The sequence below is a fragment of the Psammomys obesus genome, unplaced genomic scaffold (assembly GCF_907164565.1).
Source record: "Psammomys obesus unplaced genomic scaffold, mPsaObe1.curated_primary_1811, whole genome shotgun sequence".
NCBI classification, from domain to species: domain Eukaryota; kingdom Metazoa; phylum Chordata; class Mammalia; order Rodentia; family Muridae; genus Psammomys; species Psammomys obesus.
The window spans coordinates 11681383-11703228 of record NW_026596069.1 but is presented as its reverse complement, the minus strand read 5'-3'; the positions used below and the strand labels follow the sequence as shown (position 1 = coordinate 11703228).

The window sequence follows — 21846 nt, the reverse complement described above, 5'->3', positions numbered from 1 at the left end:
AAAGAAAGAAAGAAAGAAAGAAAGAAAGAAAGAAAGAAAGAAAGAAAACAGTAAGCTACACAGAGTATTCTATATTCTATGAAGCATTGGTTGATCCTTCAGATCATTCATGCATTGTTTTCCACTCACACACGGCTTGTTTCTCAGAGGGTTTGAGTGAGCTTATAAGATCTTGTAAGCTTATAAGAAATAGCCTATGTCTGGGCAATTAAAATAAGAATTAATTATTGTGATGGGTTGAATGAAAATGACCCCTGTGGGCTCATATATTTGAATGCTTGGTCCCTAATTAGTTGAACTGTTTGAGAATGATTAGGAGGCGTGCCTTGCTGGAGGAACTGTATGTATTACTGAGGGTGGGCTTTGAGGTTTCAAAAGCTTTCCTCCAGGTCCAGTCTTTCTCTCTCTCCCTCTCTCTCTCTCTCTCTCTCTCTCTCTCTCTCTCCCTCCCTCCCCCCTCCCCCTCCCTCCCTCTTCTCTCCCTCTGCCTGAAGATCAGGATGTAAAGCTCTCAGCTACCAGTCCGAGGCTGTCTGATACCCAACATGATGATCATGGACTAAGCATCTGAAATTGTAAGCAAGCCCAAATTAAATATTTTTTTTATAAGCGTTGCCTTGGTCATGGTGTCTCTTCACAGCAATAGAACATTAACTAAGACAACTATTCAGGAAAAAGGCCAATAACTATATCATGAAACATCAATGAGGTTTAGTTGCTATACTCACACAGTTAGCTGGGCACATCCTGACAGCCAAGGAAGAATTATGATCTTACTACCTGAAAAGGAAAGGATGCTTTTTCCTGGCAGCCAGTTTGTAAAGTTTAGGCCCCTGAATGCTGACATTAGCAGAACCACACTTCAGCTTATCTGTATTTCAAGCGACACCAAAAATGTCAACATTAATCCAAGTGCTGGCACTGTTGGAATGTCACTGATCCTGGCAGAGAAACCTTCACATCAGCACTTGCAAGACAGCACGGTGGGATGCAGTGGGATTTTCAAAGGAGGCACAGCCTGGCAGCAGCTGAAGGAGTGTACACTGAGGTTAGGCCTCTGCAGCCCCTCTGCCCACAGGGCAAACAGGTGGAGAAGCAGGGGACGGGAGGGGAGGGGAGAGGGTGTAGAGGGCGGGGCTCTGGACAGGACAGCCCTGGCTCCTAGCCCCTAAGAATGTAGTGGGAGAAAGAGGGCCTCGTGAGGGATGCCATGGGGCACCACGCTTCCCTCCGAACCATGGAAGGGTGGAGTGGTTGTGGCTACGTATCTTAGGAGAAGTGGGTCAAGCTGCACACAACTGCTGACAGGAAGAGCGTGCATAAGTATCTCAATCTCACAAGGTCCGTCTGATGCTATTTTTACAGCCATTACACTGATGAGGAAAGTGCTGATTGGCTGTTTGCCAGAGCTATCATAGCTAGGGTCCAAAAGCCACCTGGTCAGCCCTGTGGCCACATCCATACCATCTGCTTTTCTGGGGGCCAGTTACGTGTGAGCTGGGCTAGCAGCTCCACCCCTGGGCTTATTATGCTGAGCTGTTCACATCACCACATGACTCCTCTACAACGGTCCAGAATTGCAAAACAATGAGCTGCTCCAGGTAGCTACAGCACCACAAGATGATGAGAAACCCGAAGCCTTCAGGCCTTCTACAGGTTTTGAAAGCCCTTCAGCCCTGCAAACCTGGGTCCTGCACACAGCGAGATCCACACAGAGAACCCCACTCCTTCTCCATCTCATTCTCGCTCTCCACATAAACCATGTGAAGCAGCACCTCTGCTAGAAAATTAAACTGTGATGGTTTGAATAAGAATGGCCCCCATAGGCTTATATATTTGAATGCTTGGTCATTGGGAAGTGGAGCTGTGTGAAAGAATTATAAATATTAGGAGGTGTGGCTTTGTGGAAGAAAAATATATCACTGGGGGTGGGCTTTGAGGTTTCAGAAGCACAAGACAGGCCCAATGGATTTCTCTCTCTTCTTGCTGCCTGTGGAGCCAAACTTAGAATTCTCAGATGCTTCTGCTTGAGTGCCACACAACCCTTGTTTTGTTCACGTGAAAGATTGTGCTGACTCCTTTGGCCCTTAAGGCATGGTCCTGTTGAAGCAATTACGTATCAGTTTGTATGCTGTCTAAGCCTACACTGCAAAGCTGTGCCTGGCATTAGGAACAAACTCCACCAAGCTGGAGGGTTTCTCTGTGTTGCCATCTATTTAGCCTCAGTGGGCAAGGGGAGCTTTTGAGCTAGCAACCCTAGCAGCAGCATCCATGTGTGTGGGCGCCTGTGTGCTGAGTCCAGGAGGACAGTGGGTGTCCAGCTCTATCACTCTCCACCTTATTGCCTTTATTATTATTAATATAATAATATTCCCATTATTCCCAGAGAGAGGCAGGGTCTCTCACTGAATCTGCATCTAAGCTGGTTGCTTCCCGTCATGATACTAATGGATTAGCCCTCTGAAAATGTAAGGAAGCACCAATTAAATACTTTCTTTTACAAGAGCTGCTGTGGCCATGGTGTCTCTTCTCAGCAATAGAAAACTGACTAAGACCTAAGCTAAGAGAAGGCATCATCGCTGAAGAACATCACAGAGCAAGCCTGCTATCGGAGCCCCAGAAGATTCAAACATTCGCTGAACTCACTAACTGCTACCTGCCAAGGAGGGAGAAGCCACAGAGGAGCAGGGCACTGAAGGAATGACTCCAGGCTCAGCCAAAGGCTAAAGATTTCCACGGACCATGTCTGCCAAGCTACACAGTTTCTGAAGGATGAGTGAGCATTTCAAAGTGCATCATGATAGGAGCCTTCAGACCCTGGGGCTGTCAGACAGCTCTCCAAGGTCTCAGGAGAATGTATTTCAGAGCATTCTTTTGCTCCTGGGCAGTTTTGGGAGGCCACTGAGATGGATCTGAGAAGTGTCGATTTTAGTTTTCCAGTCAGTGGAGCGCAAGCCTCTCCTTTTAGGCAGAAAAGAAAAAATGACTCTATTGATTCCATTTTCATATGTTAATGCTATAAGCCCCGGTAGCTATTAAATAAGCAATAGGGGGTATGTGACAAGATGTCTGAAGACCCAAGTTTCGCCTTCAGAATCCATAAGGTGGAAAGCTTGAACTTCACGTGTGTGTGTGTGTGTGTGTGTGTGTGTGTGTGTGTGTGTGTGTGTAGTCCTCGCCAGAACAAATTGAAAATGTGTTGTTCAAAGCTCCTAGTCTTACAGATTATTCTCTCAGGTCCCTCGGGCCCCAAGGGAGCAGTCTCCATCTGCCAAGAGAGACACAGAGTGGTCACATGACCTGTGCAGGCCTCATACCCACTCCCAACTTCCAACCCCACCTCAGACAGAGAAAACTAGGGATACAGAACAAGACGAGAGGTGACCAGATAATTTTCTTCTGATTTCATGATTTTTTTGCTTGTTTGGGTTTTGGGGGTTGTTTATTTGTTTGTCGACACAGGGTTTCTCTGTGTAGTCCTGGCTTTCCTGGGATTCACTCTGTAGACCAGGCTGGCCTTGAATTCAGAGATCTGCCTGCCTCTGCCTCCCAAGTGCTGAGATTAAATGTGTGTGCCACCAGGCCCAGATTTTTTTTTTTTTTTTTTTTTAGTAATTAAAAAATAATATTTACCGACCTTTAAAGTAACTTGTAGCAATGACTCAGTAGGAAAGAACTCTCAATTTTATAATGGACATCTACAGAAAAATGTCTTTTGATCAACAGCTAAAGCCTTGACAAACATTTTGGGGGCTGGAGAGATGTCTTCATGGTTAAGGGCACATACTGCTCTTCCATAGGACCTGGAGTCAATTCCCAACACCCTTATTGGCACATTGAACAGCGCACAACCACTTATCACTCCAGCTCCAAAGGATCTGACACCCTCTTCTGGCCACTATAGGCACCTGTGCTCAATTGCACACGGCACACACACACACACACACACACACACACACACACACAGCACACTCATACCCATAATTCTTTAAAATGTATTAATCTATCCTTCGACAATTTATAAAAGTATACAATATATTTACATCAGTTTCACCCATTATCTTCTTTTTTCCTCTCCTGCTGAACCCCTTATTCTGCTAAGAAAGTCCCCATTTAAGTTTCTTTTCCTGTTGCTGTCATAAAACTCCCTGACAGAAGCAACTTACAGGAGAAGCTCACTGTGGCCCACAGTTCAAAAGTATGAAGCCGAAGCAGCAAGGACCTGACGCAGCCGGCCCGATCACATCTACAGTTAGGAAGCAGAGGGCGATGGCTTCACACTGCTGCTCAGCTCCCTTTCTATTTATAGCACCCAGGATCCCAGCCAAGCACCGGTCACACACACAATAAAGATGGGACTTGGAAAAGTGAGATGGCTCAGCAGACAAAGGAACTTGACACCACTCCTGACAGCCTAAATCAGACCCCTGACTCCAACCGGATGGAAAGAGAATTTTCTCCCGAAGGTTCATCTCCCAAGCGATTGTAGATTGCCAAACTGGCAATTAGCGACGACCATCGCATCCACCCTCCCACTTTCATGTCTCTTTTTATTCTTATTATTGTTCATGCCGGAAGAACAGGGGAAACCAGTGAGTCTAATCATGTGCGCTTGCATGAGCCTGGTGGAATTCTTTACGAGGACATGTGCAATTTACACTGCCGATAAAAAACGACTCTCCCACCCCCGCAGCCAGTAACTTCCAATGGCTCTTGAGAAAGATGGACAGCTAACTGTTCAAGAGACACTGATTCTACACTGAGACATTCAGTGGCTTACAAGAGTAAGGGGACAGCCACCACCCCTGAGCAAACACCATACACTCTCTGCTTTAATCTCATGATATTCCTCTGAAATGGATATCGGAAGCCTCCTTTTACAAATGTGGAAACTGAGGCGCCGTGCAACAAAACACTCTCGGGTCACATGGTCAGGAAGGTGCTTATCCAGTTCTCTTAAAGCTCAAGGAATAATCCACTGCACCAGAAGGACATCCTCCTCCTCAGGCATCCTCATAAAACCTTGGTGATTACTTCCCCCATACCTCCTGAGGGAGCCTACGCCCCACTCTCCTACAGCCCCATTACTGGCAAAACCTCGAGGAGCTGCGTCTCCTCCTGCCACACCTGGCTGCAGGGGGCTGTGCAGACAATGCAGGTATGGAAATGAGCAAGGCCAGGGAGACACACAGCTTGTTCAGCTGCAAACAGAAGCAAGGTGGCCAGGCACTGTGGGCGGAGCTGTGAGCACGCCATATACATAGGGTTGGGCAGACCCATGAAGCACAGACACCAGGAGCAGAGAAAGAGGAGCTGGGAAAGAACCCTCAGGGTGACACAGTGAGGCCAACACAGGGTGAGAGGGCTCAGGGTGGGTCTTGCATTCTTCTTGCATTCAGCCTGGAGCTGGAGGTGGGGCTGGGCTGGGGCTGGGCTGGAGCTGGGGCTGGGCTGGGGCTGGGGCTGGGCTGGGGCTGGAGCTGGGCTGCCCCCCCCAGGACTGTTCCACACCATGGCTGACGCCTCCGCCTCTGGAAGGGCAGCTGGAGGGGCTGGTGAAAGTTAGGCCTCCGCTGTCCATCATCCAGCCACAAGGACTAAGCTGCTTTACGCAGCAGGATCCCAAGAAGGGGACACAGAAACAGCAAGGCCTGGCTGGGCCTTTCAAAGTATTCTGTGGGACACAGTGGATTACATAGTGAGTTCTCTAAAGAAAAAAAAAAAAAAAGCAGACCATAGACCCAGCTCTAACTTAAGGAAATGAAAAATAGACTCCACTCCTTGATACGAAAAGCGACAGGTGCCCACAGGGGTTATTGGCGGTAGCTCTTGCAGACAATCTGCCACAAAAAAATACAAGCAGACCAGTCTCACAGACCTTTCTGACTTTATTTCTACCTATCCTCGCCTGGAATGTAGCTGCAGTGACTGGAACTTCAGCGACCATCTTTTGACCCTGAGGCAACCTGGGAGATGAGAGCTCATACTGAGAGAAGGAGAGAAGGAAAGAGAAGAAGGAGGAAGGCTCCAACAGAGCATCTGTCACACCAGGTATGACTCCTCCCAGAGTTCCCTGACATGCACAAAGGTTTCTCCATTATACAAAGCACACTGTGCCCAGGCGCAAATATGAACAACTAATGGAAGGAATCCCACAGATGGCTTATACTGCATTTCCTAGTGTGAAGACTCTGGACCAAGGGCCTGGGGATGTTCGGATGACACAGCACTTGCTTCGCTTCCAAGATCAAGCCCCAGGCTTGATACCCAGCACCACATAAAATTGGATGTGGCGATGCACATCTGTAATCCCAGCCCTCAGCCGGTGGAGGCAGGAGGATCAGGATCATCAAGCCGTTTCTCCTCAGCAACATATAGAATTGGAAGCCTAGCCTGAGCTACAAGAGAGCCTATCTTTAAAACCAGATGAGTTGGAGAGATGGCTTAGTGGTTGAGGGTAACTGCTGTGCAAACATGAGGATCTGAGTTTGGATCTCCAGCACCCACAAAACAAAAACAACCCTGGGTTCTGTGGCATGCACCAAAAATGCTGAGTGTGTGACATGGGCATAGAGACAGATGGATCCTAGGACTTACTGGACAGCTGGCCAAGATGAAATCCTTCAGTGGGAAACTCAAAAAATAAGCCAGGTGAACCAGGTGGTGGTGGAGCATGTCTTTAGTCCCAGCATTCAACAGGCAGATGCAGCGGGGATCTCTGTGAGTTCGAACCCAGCCTGATCTACAGAGTGAGTTCCAGGACAACCAGGACTACACAGAGAAACCCTGCCTTGAAGAATGAATGAATGAATGAATGAATGAATGAATGAATGAATGAGGGAAGGGGAGAGTGAGGGAGGGAGGGAGAGATAGATAGACAGAGAGGGAGAGAGATACAGAGAGAGGAAGATGGCTTAGTGGTTAAGAGCCCTGGCTACTCTTCCAATAGATCTAGGTTTAACCCTCCAGGGCCACATAGCTCATGACCATGTTTAACTCCAGGTCCAGGGGATCCAACGTCCTCTTTTGGACTTCTTGGGCACCAGGTATACATGTAGTGCACAGACCAACATGTAGGCCACACACTCCTACATATTAAAACAAACAAACAAACAAACAAACCAAATCTTTAAAGTAAAATAAAGTCGAGAAATGATTGAGGAAGACATTCTGACAACAGCCTTTGACCTCCAAACGTGCGAGCAAATGTACCTACACACGTGTACACACGGGCATCACACACGCTCATAAATACAAGGCCATCCTCAGCTACATGGCAAGTTCAAGGCTAGCCTGGGCCACATGATAGTTTTGTGTGTGTGTGTGTGTGTGTGTGTGTGTGTGTGTGTGTGTACTAGCTCTAAGCCTGATTAATTGTGAACTTTCATTACAGTAAAACCCATTCCAAGCTAAAGGTTTGGCTGGAGTTTGGGGAACCCTGGGGTTACAGGAGAAGACGCAAGGCAGCTCCTTTATATTTTCACACACATTCTGCTTGAGGGGAGCGAGACTGCCTTGCGGGTTTTCAACCACACTGGAGCTTCAGCGCGGGCTCCGGACATGGCGCCATTTGGGGGGGTGGGGGGTGGGAGCAACACGGAAAGTTCAAACCGGGTAATCAAACCCACACTCCCACCTGCCATGGCTCTCTCGCTGTCAACAAGCCCCTCTCATCACTTACCTCTACCGCCACCATCTGAGCAACTTGCCTTCTTCCAAATCCACACGACAGGCAATTAGCTGAAGCAAGAGCAGGTGGGCACGGGGACCCCCCCCCAAAAAAAACTGCCAAGTCAAGCAAAAGAAGCAAGCTGGCTAGTGCAGATGAGAGTGGGGCACACACGATTGAGTGGGCCGTGACAAGCAGCTACTCCCCTCAAGCACCGACACAAGCGAAGGGAAGGCAGCTGAGCAGAATAGATTTCTTTTGACGTAGCTGAACTTGGCTCTGTCATTATTTTACTCGTTTTCTTGTAAAGTTTGGCAAAACTTCTGCATATATTTCAAGTGATTGAAAAATTTTCTTGCCCCCATCTATTTTCAAAGAGCGCTTAGCTGTCTAAAAACAAATGGGCCCTTTCTGAATATATTTAAATATCATTAGAGAGGTATGGCTGCCGCACACAGAATTACCCAGACTTCGCGTAAACAAATTATTCATTGCGCTGTTTTGACAAGACCTCTGGGTCTTGAAGTCTAATTTTTAACACTAATGATTTTTTTTTTTAAAGAAATTCCTCGGGGCACAGGAAAACCCAGCACCTGAGAGCCAGCCTCCAAATCGAGCTTCGCGTCTCCTCTTTCCGTCCCGCCCCGGGCAAACCTGTTGCCTGCGCGCCGCGGCTCCTACTCCCACGGCGGGGATGACCAGCTAAAAAGCCTCGGAGCTTAACAAGTGGGTCCCGGACCTGCGCGCGCTCTGGCTCCCCTGGCCGGCGCTGGTGGAGCTGCGGATCCGGCCGGTTGCTTCCAGGCTGTTCCCTGGTCTAACCTCCTGTTTCCCTTCTTTGCCTCCCCTGAGCTATCTCTCTAAGTCAGTTTCTGCTCCCATCCACTGTGTCTGCCGCCAAGTCCATCTCTCCCTTCCCGCAGCTCACTGACCCAGGCTCTGCCACTGCTCACCACCGTCCAGCCGAGCTCCTCGAAGTAATTCTTCACGCCCATCCTAATAAAACAGCCGCTCCCCGGCCTCCCTTCGCTGACCCGTTTACTAACAGCGGGACTAGTTTTTTTTTTTTTTTTACCGTTCCTACCGCATCCCCTGGATGGAAGGTCCTTTCCGCAATCTGTGCCCAGAACCCCAACCCAGACCCTTCTGCACTCGCACTGCCTCGGCCCTGTCGACGTGGGGCCGGTGGACTGGGCTCCGGAGCTGCGCGGTGCAGCTGGCGCGGGCTCGCCGGGATCGCGCCGGAACCGAGGAGGATTCTCGCCGGGACCGCGCTCGGACCCCAAGAGGATGCTTACCTGGTTCGCACCAGAACTTGGGCCCTCAGGATGACACTAGGACCCAGGCTTGAGCTCCCGGGATGGCACTCGCCTCCTGGGTCCGCCGGGTCGAGAGAATGCTTTCCGCCGCGGCAGCCCAGGAGTCCGGGGCTGGGCGGTCAGCAGGGCGTCCCAACCAACTTGTCCCTCGTATTTCGTTTGAGGGGAGCTGCCGACATCATCCTGGCGGGGCCTGTCAGGTACGAGTGACTCCTCCAGGCCGGCTTACCCACCCACAGACCGGGATCTCCCGGGCATCCTCCGTTGCTTCTGGTTAGTGAGAGAATTTGCGCCGCGCGGGGATCGAAGCGAAACAAAAGTACTTTCCCCTCTGCTGGTGACTGTCGGGAACTGCAGGCGAGCGGAGACCTGCAGAGAGGTTTGCCTCCCCGCTGGCGGCTCAGCTTGGGGTGTTCCCTCCAAGATAGGCTTTGGACCCGCGCACTACCTTCAAGCAGTTTATTTGATTGTATTGTGTCTTGTTTTATATGGCCACATCAACACAAGGAAACTCGTTTTAGGCTTTAGAGTCACCTCTCCACCTTATATTATTTTAAAGATTGATTGATGTGTAGGGGTGTTTTTGCCTACATGTTTGTGCACTGCATGCATGCCTGGTGCCCAGGTAATCCAAGGAGGACACTGGGTCCCCTGGACCTGGAGTTACAGATGGTTGTGAGTTGCTGGCCTACAAAGCGTGTTCCAGGATAGCCAGAGCTACACGGAGAAACCCATCTCGAAAAGCAAACAGCCGGGTGTGGTGGCACACGCCTTTAATCCCAGGACTCTGGGAGGCAGAGGCAGGCAGATCTCTGTGAGTTCGCGGTCCGCCTGGCCTACAAGGGGAGTCCCAGGACAGCCACGGCCGTTTGTTACACGGAGTAACCCTATCTTTCGGAAGAGGAGGTGGAGAACGTTAGAGTTCCCTTCTGACATTTTTGTCCAGAGAACCAAGGACATTTCTGGAGAAGCCATATTTTGACTTATCTTTTTCTGGACTCACAATGTATGAGATAACTGTCTGAGGAAACGCTGGGCCTAGTGAGTCATGGTTCGAGGCTCACGGAGGGAGCTGTTGACCTGAGAGCAGAGGAGTGAGACATGGTGGAAAGCGCAACCAGGAGTGGGGCTCGGGCGAGAGAAGTAGACTGAGCATCTGAGGTCTGTGTGGGTGAGATCAAGGATAGCCTGGGCCACATGGTAAGTTTGGGGTTATCCTGGGCTACATGGTGTGTCTGAACCTCAAAAAAAGAAAACAAAAACATTTAAGATGAAGTGGCATTGCATTTATGCTCTGGGCTTGTCATAAGGATTAATGAGTTAGCAATGCACATTAGTGTGTCAAGAAAAGTGCCTGGGCCATGCCTTTAATCCCAGCAGGAGGTTAAAAACAGGTAGATCCCTGAGTTTGAGGCCAACCTGGTCTATAGAGTTCCAGGACAGCAAGGGCTACAGAGAAAAACCCTCTCTAGACATCCCTCCTCTCCAAAAGAAAAGAAAAGCACCTAGTAGTCATGCTCATTACAAATTGTTTCCCATTCTATTTTACATGAAAAAAAGGCAAGGGTATGTGGTAAAAGGCCTTAACATAACTTGCTCATCATCTTGAAAAATATCGGATGCTCTACTTTACACTTAAGAAAGAAAGAAAGAAAGAAAAAAAACTGTATGCCCACTCAGGGAGGCAGAGGCAGACGGATCTCTGAGTTCAAGGCCAACCTGGTCTACAAAGTAAGTCCAGGACAGCCAGGCTACACAGAAAAAACCTGTCTTGAAAAAGAGAGAGAGAAACATACTTAATATCAGTTAAAGAATATGTGTGCCTGGTGTGGCAAACGCCTTTAATCCCAACATTTGTGAGGCTGAAGCAGGCAATCTCTGAATTGGAGGCCAGCCTGGTCTACATGGTGATTTCCAGAAAAACCAGAGCCATGTAGAGAGATTATCTCAAAAAATAAAAAAAAAAAACCAGTTAAATAAGTGAAGTACATTCATTTAAAAAAATGTGCATGAAATAAATCAAGCTTGGGGCTGGAGAGATGGCTCCGTCACTAAAAGCACTTGGTGGCTTAGTATTTAAGAGCACTGACTGGGCCCGGCAATTGTATGGCACACGCCTTCTGATCTCAGCACTTGGAAGGCAGAGGCAGACAGATCTCCATGAGTGTTTAGGCTAGCCTGGTCTAAAAACAGATTGTTCTTGCAGAAGACCCAGGTTTGTTCGCAGCACTCACTACTATCTGTAACTCCAGTTCCAAGGCGTCGGCTACCTTCTGAGTTCCCCCAGGCACTGCACTCAAGCGAGGAACATGCATACATGCAGGCAGAATACTCATACACACAATAAATAAGGTCTTGTTTAAAATAAAGCGAACTAGAAAGGCAAAAACACCTGGATGATAGTTAATTGATTAACCTAGAAAATCTCTGACCTGATGGTCAGAAGAAGCAAGACAGGGAGCAAGTCCCTGAGGCTGGTGGAGCCCTGGGCTCCGGAGCCTGTCACTATTCTGGGTACAAGGACTTCGCTCTGTATTTTGGGGCCGCGGGTGGGGGATGGGAGCGTGGCGTGGGGCCAGGGTTGGCGGTGGTGGACGACTTCTCCACCAGATGACTGCAAACCAGATGACTTCGAACACCAGACTCCACAGGGGGGAGGCCGGAACTCCTGAGTCGCGAATGCGTGTTTCCGGAGGGAGTTTGAGTGCGGAGGCCTTAGGATGGTTACACTAAGAAAGCCGACTTCCGCCGTGGCGTTCTTTCGCGGCGTTTCGGCGGCGGTACGGGCAAACCATGAGGCAGAAGCACTACCTTGAGGCCGCAGCTCGGGGCCTGGTGGAAAGCTGCCCGGGCCAAGCCCGCTACCTCCTGTAAGAGAGGGACGTAGGGCGGAAGGTGGGGAGGAGGGTCGGGGTAGGGAGGGTGGCCACGGTGCTCGGCCTCACGTCCCGTTCTCTTTTGCAGCTGGGCCTACAGTTCGACACACGGTAGGAGAACGCCGGCCGCGGTGGCTTCGTTTCTTGTCGCCCCAGAGGTCCAAAAGAGAAGGCTGACCAACTTGTCTCATTTTTTAAAAAAATTAAAAAAATCCTAGGCTTCTCAGTTGCATGAAAAGCTCAAATTCTATACTATCTTAACCATTGAGCAGTCCTTTTTTTTTTTTTTTTTTTTAATTTTAAAATGTGTTTTGGTGCTTTGCCTACGTGTATATCTGGGCACCACGTGCATGCTTAGTGCCACGGAAACTATAAGAGGGCATGGAATCCCCTGTAACTGCTGTCACAACGGGTTGTGAGCCGCCATGTGGGTGCTGGGAATTAATTAAACCCGAGACCTCCGCAAGAGCAACAAATAATCCTAACCCCTGACCCATCTCCTTGGGTCCTTGATCAGTTTTTTCTTTTTAATCTTTATTCTATTAAATGTATACATTTTGCCCTCATGTTTGCATCATTTGGGAGCCTAGTGACCAGAAGAGGGTGACGGAATTCCCTGGAAATGCAGGTATAAACAAGTGTGAGCTGTGCAGAGAGGGTGCTGGAAATCAAACCTGTGTTTCGTAGAAGAGCAGCCAGCAGTTATAACTACAGAGGCATCTCTCTAGCCCACACAGTTTTTGTTTGTGTTTGTGTGCCCAAGAGAGTGAATGCCTGGAGGCCAGAGAACAAGTTTTTGGGACTAGGTTCTATCCTACCGGATGGGTTCCTAGGGATGGAACTCAGGTTGGTCAGTGTTTCAGAAGTAATTTTCACCTGTCTTCCAGGCGGGCATCTACCTCGTAATCCTGTACCTCATTGTACTTTGTTGGCTCTCCTAATTGTACTTTGTTGGCTCTCCTAATCTTAGAAGATCTGAATATTGTGGTGTCCCAGAACTCAGTTCTTGGATGACAATTTTTCATTCAGCCTTAGAGCAAGATACAGTATATTGAGACCTCCCTAACTCCAGCCTGGATTTCTTCTCCAGATTTTACACTGTATTCTTGACTTTTTTTTTTTTTTTTTTTTACGACTAGATAGTTGTTCCTACCTCATTAAACAGTGATCCTGTCCTTGGAGCCATTCTTGACCCCCTAATAACACCTCCTCTTTGTGCCAGCAAATCACATTGGCTTTAACATATCTCCCAAACTGACTCACTCTTACATCCACTGCTTGCAACCTGGTCCAAAAATTAGTGCTTCCCTCCTCCCCATGGATTACTGCTAACTGCTGGAGGCATTCTGCAATCTTTGTCTAAGGCAGCATACCACATGACCTCTCTGACATACTTCCAGTTTGTTTACTCAGCACCAGACCTGCTTGCTTTTGTCTTCCAAAAGTAAGGCATTTTGTGTCTGGAACACTACTTGCTGGCTGCTGTTATTTCTCTCTGCAAATGTCATTTGATGAAGTCTTCCTCACCAGCCTCTGATCCCCTTCCTTAGCCCCAGCCCCTGCCCCAGCACTTAACATGTGATGTTGTATGTCATCTGGCTGTCCTTTGGTTTTGTATCAAAAAAAGAAAGCACTGGGTGTACTACTTTTGAAAGGATGGGAAAAAGAAGGGAAAGAAAAATCCCTGAGCAATTGTCTTTGTGGTAAATGTGTTGATAACTAAGAAACAGATGAGCAAAGGAATAAAGGCCAGAGACCTGCCTGTCTGTTGCTGAAGGAGTGCGTTAGGATATCAGAGAATTCTTTAAAGTGCATTATTTCTAATTTGCTTTTATGAATTTTTATATCTGGAGTTTGCTTCATGTGACTATCTGCTGATACCATCAGTATGTTTTTCTTTTTCCCATTATGATACCAGTTGTTTGAAGTAACAAAATATTCTGACTTGCTGAACTGTGGATTTTATTTAATTGTAGAGGAAAACAGCACTTTTCAAGAAACATGTCCACACTGCTTCCAATTGTTGGTTCTGGATAACTCTAGAGTGCGCCTCAAACCCAAGGCCAAATTGACACCTAAGATTCAGAAACTTCTTAATCGAGAAGCAAGAAGTCAGATACTCAGTTTTAAAGAAGCAAAACTGTTGAGAAAGTACAAAGAGTCCACAAGTGTGCTGGTAAGGATGCTGCTATGGTGCATCAAAACAAGCTGTCGTTTTGTCTTTTTTTCTGTTTGGTTAAGAATCATTGCCTTGCCAGAACAGACCTGTAGTAGTACATTTGGACTGTAAGAGTGCACACATGATGTTTCTGTGATAGTGAGTCACTAAGGGGATAGTTTATATTTTGTTTATTTTGAGACAGGGCTTCTCTGTGTTGCCCTGGCTGTCCTAGAACTTGCTTTGTAGACCAGACTGGCCTCTGAAGCCAGTCTACCTCTGTCTCCCAAGTGATGGGATTAAAGGCATGCATTACTGCATTGGCTAGTTTATTCTTATTTTGATAATTGCCTAAAAACCAAGGGCTGATAGTCTTACCTGCTCTCAGTGTTACTGTTGAGCACAGTATTTTTAATTTGGGAAGTCCTTGTGTTTACCAGTGTAACACCACTGGTAAAATCATTTCTTCAGTGACAGTTACTTTTGCCACACTGACCTTGTGTATGAAGTCCCAATGTCAGTATATAATACTTGTCCACCCAGCAAAGTGTTTAGTATCAGGATATAAAATGGAATAAAACAAAAATGCCAGTATCTGATACTGGTAGAGGCCAGCATCAGATATATTTTATATTTTGCATGCTCTGTGTGAACATTATCAACTTACTCAAGTACATGCAGACACTGAGATAGGGTCTTGCTTTGTAGCCGAGGCTGATCTCACCCTACGAGCCTCCTGCCACAGGAAATTGTTAGAAAACATTAGTGTACCATATTTAGGAAATGTTCCTAGAGGAAGGTAAGTGTTTTGATGCTTTACTTTGTTGAAGTTTATACTCCACATATTTTAGTTAGAGATCACTAGAAAGGCAGGCTCGGGATGTTTTGCTGATTTATCTTAGTCTGTATATAGCCTTTTTCCAAAAACTGTAAGGCAGAAGGCCTTTATACAGATTGTTGTAGTTTTCTATTGCTGTGATAAAACACCATGACCAAGGCAACTTATAAAAGTGTTTAATTAGGCTTACTGTTTCAAAGGGCTAGAGTCCATGATGGCTGAGTGGGGAACAGCTGAGGGCTCAGGTCTTAATCCACAACTTTGAGGCAAAGAGACACTGGGAGTCACGTTTTAAAACCTCAACGCCTGCCTCTAGTGATAAATCTCCAAGGCCATATCCCAATCCTTCCCAAACAGTTAGTTATACTAACAGGGAACCAAGTGTTCAAGCAGATGAGTTTATGTGGGCCATTCTCATTCAAACCACCATGTAGATCTTCATTTGCACTTTTGTCCCTGTTTAAAATCTGAGTACCTTTCGCCTAACTTGTTTACATTCTGCTGAGACACGGGCTGAAGTCTGAATGAGCTACGTAGACAAGGCCTTTCTGTACAAAGTGGACCCTGTCCTAAAGCAACCTGCTGGATTCAAGAGATGACTCAGCAGCTAAGAACACTTGCTGCTTGTTTGGCTCTCCGCAGCCATTCCCATAGCCAACACTGCCTTCTATACCCTCTTCTGGCCTGCTGAGGTCATGCACATGTTGCACATATTCGTGCAGGCAACATCCGTACATAAAATAAATACTGATGGTTTCTGAAAGGGTTTAGTAGTTACACCAGCATTTACAGAGTCACTACAGATTTGGAGGTGCTACTTATAATGTCAGTCATCTACCGTGTCTTATTGGGAAAAGAACTAAAGTTCACCAGCTAGAAAATAGTCAATATCAAAAAAGAAAAAAAAAGCCAGATGCGGTGGTGCACGCCTGTAATCCCAGCACTCTGGGAGGCAAAGGCAGGCAGATGGCTGTGAGTTCAAAACCAGCCAACTGGTCTACAGTTAGTCCAGGACAGCCAAGGCTACACAGAGAAACTCTGTCTCAAAATAAAATAAAATAGTCAATCTCTATTGTTGTTACAAAGAACAACTAGATGTTAGTGTGTGCTCTCATCCCAGTTCCCATACAAACCAGTTTCATACTGAGTAGAGACCATCACCTTTTCAAAAGTTATTTTATTTTTTGAGATTGTAATACGCCATTTCCTCCTTCCCTTCCCTCCCTCCAACCTCCCATATACCAGTCACTGCTCTTCCAAATTCATGGCCCCTTTCTTTGTTACATGCATATATTTATGTGTATGTCCGTCTATCTTCCTAAATATAAGCTGCTCAGTCTAGATAATGCTACATGTGCATATGTTTTTAGGGCTGTCTACGTACTATTGGATAGCCAGTTGGTGTGCTCTTCCCTGGGTAATGTTTCTCCTGTGCTCCACATTCCTTAGTTGCCTATAGTTCTTTGTGTAGAATTGGGTTCTCAGGGTCTCCTCTCCCCCGCTCCTGTTGTCTCTTTTCAAAGTATTTATAATATAAATGCTTAGCTAGAACTTTATTGGCAATTTTGTTGTTTTTAAATTGTCTTGTCACTCCTGCAAGCTTCCAGAGAGAGTAGCCTTTGTGCTAGCTGGCCTCTGTCATACAGCTGTAGGAACTGAGGAAACCTGTGGTTTACTGGGTTATATTACCAGAGAACTCATGGGACCAACTTCTTTTTGTGATAGCTGATTACGTGCAGAACATGCAACAGAACAGTGAGACACCATGGTAAGAGTAGAAGCTTTCTGTCAGCACTGAAGAGCAACGCTGCCCCTGCTATAAATGAAGCCGGCTTAAAGACACCAAAGAGAAAGGCTTTGGGCTCCACAAACCTCAGTCAAAATATGTCTGGTTCCAAAGGCAAGAGCCCCTCCTCGACTCTCAGGTACCTTAATTTGTCAGCTGCTATGAAGTATTCAGTATCTGTTTAATGTACACTCCTTAGTAGCCCTTGTATTACAGGTCCTGACACATTTTCTTCCAAGTCCTTTGGTTGCCTGGTGTTTCTAATCCTTAACTCTTATGTCAGTGCATATGGCTCCTATGCAGTCTCTTCAGCCCCTGGCACCTGGCATACATCTACAACCAACTACTAAGTTTTCCTTCCTCCTGTTTCTTAACTGAACAAAATGTCCTTTTATACATCTTTACCTAAAATGGCAGGAGGGGTTGGCAGCTTTTACACTGTAGTCTTATTGCTCGTTTCAATGTTTTCTTTTCTACTCTTGCTGACCTGGGCCAGGTCCTCAGTGACCTTTTGTCAGGACAGTGATCTAAAGCACAGCTCTTTCAGCCCCTTTAACCCCAACTCTGTGGCATGGCATAAATACGTGTCTGGATTATATCCGTTTAATGGTTGAAATTTTAAATTGCACTTGAAATTTATGATCCTGAGTTAAAATGTCAAGTCCAGTTTTCTGTATATTACTGATTTTAAGTCAGTATTTGGTATAAGAATTCAACAGAATTTTTCATTTTTTGTGCAAATGTGGATAAAAGAAAATTTGGTATATTTAAAACAGTTTAGTTGCTTTTAGGGGCACTGGGGAAAGGGTTCAGATGGTAGTCCATGCTGGCTAAACACAAAGACCTGAGTTCAGATTCCCAGTGCCCACATGAAAGCTCACACCAGATGGTGAATGGCTTATTCTATGGGTGTTTGTGGAGTATATCCTGTGCACCTAGCACTGTCCAAACGTACCAGAACATAGACCTAGTAGGCTGGTGCCTGTCCTGTGGCACTGCCATCCTCGTGGGAAAGACAAAGTTCTCACTTAGAATTGTTATGAATGTTGACATCCAGGTGTAAGTCAGTCTGATAATACTTTACTTCCAGGTTTATCTTTCTGGTATCATGGGAGCTTCTGGAACCATCCAGTGTGCTCCTAAATGGTGCCAGAATCGGATCTTCCATGAGGCGTTTGTTGTTGTTGATGGGAATTAATATGAAGACAGCCAGTATCCACGCAGAGCTGTAATGCATAGTGTGATGGGCAGAGTGGAAGGTGCTGGGAGCAGATCTCTTGGCAGGAAGAGCATTTGTCCTTTGGCAATGTGATTGACAGCAGTCTTTCTCTCGTTTTAGAACACCTATATCTGGACAGTCAACACCCATTTGTTCCTCAAGAACCGGGAGCAAAAGAAAGAAGCACTTCTCTCAACTGAAAGCACTGCTTAGTCAGAGTGAATCTGAAAAGAGCCCAAAGCTGGACTTCAGGCACTTCTTATCTTCTCTATGAAGAGAATGACCTTAGAAAACAATTGTGTACCCAGTCTCTGAAAATAAGTCAGTTAACAGCTTTTGTCTTCACTTTGAGGTCTGAGCACATAGAAACTAGGACCAAAAGCAAGCTGTTATTAGCATCCTTCAGTGTTTGTGGAAAAAGTGTCTCATTAAATGAGTGACTTAGGCCTCTCTGGGTGAGTGTGAAGATCAGAAAACAAATGACCAAACCAGAGTGATGTTCAAGGATAAAGGTACTGCTCCTGTCATGCCTAACAACCTCTATGCAGTTTCTAGGACCTACAAGGCAAAAAGAACCCATTCTACATGTTCTCTGACCTCCACACAGAAGATGAACAAATACAATAAAGCGTTTTAGAAACTAACAGTTTTTATGGTGAAGGTACAATGGATACTGAATGGTAGTGTTTACTTTAGCTTTTATAGCTGCTAGGATTTTGGAACTAAACCTGCTCCTGGGTTGCCTAGCAACTTATGATGTCATCGTGTCATCCCCCAGGTGGCTACACCTGGAAGGCGTGGTTACCTTGCCCCTTAAAGGGACAACCCTACACGTGTTGGTCACTCTCTTGCTTCTCTTGCCCCTTCTTGCTTTCCCCTTCTCTGAATAGAAGAAAGGAGTCAAGTGTATTTCCTCAGTCATGCATAATAATACTAGTAAACTATGAGCATTTTTTTCACATTTTGAAAGCAAAAATAAATACCTACCTGTTCTGGAGATTAAACTCAGGACCTTGCACACTAGCAGTGTACAAAACTAAGAATTAGGCTGACAAGTCTTAAGCACTGTAGCAGTGGTGAGCCAAGCCAGGTATTCTTTGTGTCTATAGTCTACCCTGTCACTGCTGAGCCTCTCAAGACTAGATCATGAATTGTAAAGAGTAGAGAAGGGATTACAAAGTATGACTTTAGACAACATGTGCCTCCTTAGAGATCAATTGGTACCATCTTGAAATTAAGCACCCATCAAGCTTTTCACCCAGACACAGTGAAGAAACACATTAGTTCAGTTCCAGCTCCACTTAGCTGATGGTACTACCAGAAGGGCTGCATTTATTCATGGGAATAAAGGCAGATATCACACTTGGTCCTTCTAAGGGGAACATGGTGGGAGTTGAGACAATATGAATAACTAGGGAGCTCTTCAATGCATTATTTTCTAGATTCAAAAACACTATGGGTGATAAAATTTTGAGCATTAGTTTTATTGGATCTTGGGGATGATAGGAAGTCTTAGGAAAACTGAAAAATCCCAACACTTCTGCAAATAATAACTGCAGAAATGTTTCGAATTTCGTTTTCTAATAGTACACTTGACAGAGGGAGTTTTAGAGAGCATAAATAGGAAGGACAATTTCAGCAGCATACAAAAAACATTAAAAAAAACACCTTCCGAACTTTTAAAAGCCAGATTTCTAGTGTAATATGACTGTCTATCCACACCAATGGAATGACAAATCAAAGCAAGAAAAATCAGTACCTCCTATACAAGTGTGGTAGATGTGCAGCTTGGTCATCATGTGGGTCCCCTAACACTGGGGATAGGGGCTGTCTCTGTTGTCCTGCCCTTGGATCCCTTTACCCTAGCAGGGCTGTCTTGTGTGGGCTCAGTGGTAGAGGATGCACTTAGTCCTGCTGCGACTTGGGGTACCAAGGTGGGCTGGTACCACTTGAAGACTAACCTTTCTCTGAGGGGGGAACTGGGAGGAGAGAGGGAGCTGGGATCAGGCTGTAAAGTGATTAAATACGTGGGAAAAAAAAATCCAGCAATATTTTAGATAAGGATTGATAATGCCTACAGCTTTATAAACAACTAAAGTTTCTGAAATGATAGGAAACAAGCATGGGAGTATTCAGGTCATTAACTGCCAAAAATAGACCTCATAAATGTTCTATTTTATTTTATATATGACTAAGAGTAAAATCTAAAACTGCATGCCTGTTGCTCTTTGAAAAGGTGATCATTTCACTGACCAGTAAGATGCTAAAACTATTCACGAGGGCTGGATGACCAGTAAGTAAAAGCACATGCTGATCTGACACCGAGTTTGATTCCTGGCACCCACACGGTGGAAGAATAGTTTCTGCAAGCTGTCCTCTGACCTCCACACATGCACTGTGGTATGTGCACAAACACACGAGGCCTGAGAAGACAGTACAGTGATCAACAGCACTTTTTGCTCTTACAGGGAACCCAGGTCTGCCAGTATCTACATGGTGGCTCAATCATCTGGGACTCCAGTTTCAGATTGGATGCCTGCCCTCTTCTGACCTCCCTGGGTATCAAGCATGCATGTAGTATACATACAGACAAGCAGGCAAAATACTAATGTACATATATGCATCTAGAAAGTTCATAATGAAAATACTCTCCCTAAATTGTAAAGTGTTTTTGTAGGCATAACGTTATTCTGTTATTCAAATGCTGATTTATGTAGCCCTCAAATCTGGTTGCAAGCCTTGTTCTGAGAATCTCCTGTTTCAATGTGGCATAAATTCTGCTCCCAATTGCCAAAAAAGCAGCTTACAGCCAATTGCTTAGCAGGGGAGAAAACAAGGCTAGACTTCCTGCCATTTCTTTTAAATATTGTAACTATGTGGTATGCTTTGAAGTGTGTATTAAGTAAAACTGGTGTAACTCCAGCAACTACACCATAAAGTGCTGGTGAAGAGAATATGCACTCAAAGTGCATGCTGATGAACCAATCAAATTAGACCTACTATTATGATACAGATTTAAACTTTTACTACATCTATAATTGTTCTGCCCCATGAATGGGCATAAAAGGAAGAAAAGAGGCAGGGGCAGACAACTACAGTATGTCTTCTTAATGTTAGTCAAGGCATTCAGACCAGAAGCTCAAACAGTGAAGAGGCTAAGCATCAGTGACATCTGTTGCTAGCTTGGGCATCTACACCCAGTAGACAGGGATCTGATAAACTTGTCGTGAAGCTCACCTGAGGCCCCATAGTACTCAAATTCCAGTTCAAAAGCAAGGCAAAGAGCATTAACTGCAACCCAAACCCAATTCCCCTATTTATGACAGTAGAGTGAACAAAGTGAAATTACACAGCATAAGATTTGTGAATAATCTAATAGTTTAGTTCCAGAAAGATTTTATTGGACATGCCTATAATGCCAGCACTCAGTAAGACTGTGAGTTCAAGGTCAGCCCGAACTCTAGTGAGACACTATGCAAAGAAGCAGTAATAAAAAGAGATCACTGATAGACAACCAATGACAGTATTATTTGGGAAAAGCCATATGTTAATGTATGATTCCCCATTCCCCCCTCAACTTGTACTTCCAAATAAGTAAAGTTGTATTCACCGAACAAACAAACTGGAATATAGCTTAGTGGCAGAGTGAGTGGCTCTCATGGGCAAGGTACTGGCTTTCATCCCCAGCAGCACACACACAGGAAGACAGAATTAACTGAATGTTGCAGTATTTCTAGATGTCTGAATTAGCTAGTGGTTCAGAATCACAGACTTACTTAAATTCAAATTTTCAGTTTTGTGTTCTTCCACGAAGCACAAAATTCAAATGATTCTAAAATCTATCACATATCCTACTTTAGCAAGTGATCTATTTAGATGCTTAGGATAGAATGTTCACGATGGGTTTGTGTGTGTACATGGTACATGCACACAGGCAGAGGCTAGATGAGCTGTTGGGTTTTCTTTCTCTGCTGCTGTCTG

General features: G+C 45.8%; 1 protein-coding gene across 2 annotated transcripts; it reads left to right on the top strand.

Moving 5' to 3' along the window:
* Positions 1-11698: 11698 nt before the first annotated feature.
* On the top strand, positions 11699-18509 carry CUNH18orf21 (chromosome unknown C18orf21 homolog). 2 transcript variants are annotated; one of them, XM_055625768.1, is made up of 5 exons: positions 11699-11858; positions 11953-11975; positions 13841-14040; positions 16586-16785; positions 17986-18509. In XM_055625768.1, exons 1-5 carry the CDS (start codon positions 11782-11784, stop codon positions 18137-18139), a joined length of 654 nt encoding a protein of 217 aa, XP_055481743.1. In that variant the 5' UTR covers positions 11699-11781; the 3' UTR covers positions 18140-18509. The 2 variants fall into 2 exon arrangements, with proteins under 2 accessions (XP_055481743.1, XP_055481744.1); XM_055625769.1 differs by lacking the exons at positions 11699-11858; positions 11953-11975 and adding an exon at positions 12164-12492.
* Positions 18510-21846: the final 3337 nt, after the last annotated feature.

Excerpts from the sequence above, each read along its gene's own strand:
- CUNH18orf21 (XM_055625768.1), top strand. The coding sequence starts at position 11,782 with ATGAGGCAGAAGCACTACCTTGAGGCCGCAGCTCGGGGCCTGGTGGAA. Across the intron at positions 11,976-13,840 it reads GGCCTACAGTTCGACACACG|AGGAAAACAGCACTTTTCAA; the intron begins GTAGGAGAACGC and ends ATTTAATTGTAG. Across the intron at positions 16,786-17,985 it reads AGCCCCTCCTCGACTCTCAG|AACACCTATATCTGGACAGT; the intron begins GTACCTTAATTT and ends CTCTCGTTTTAG.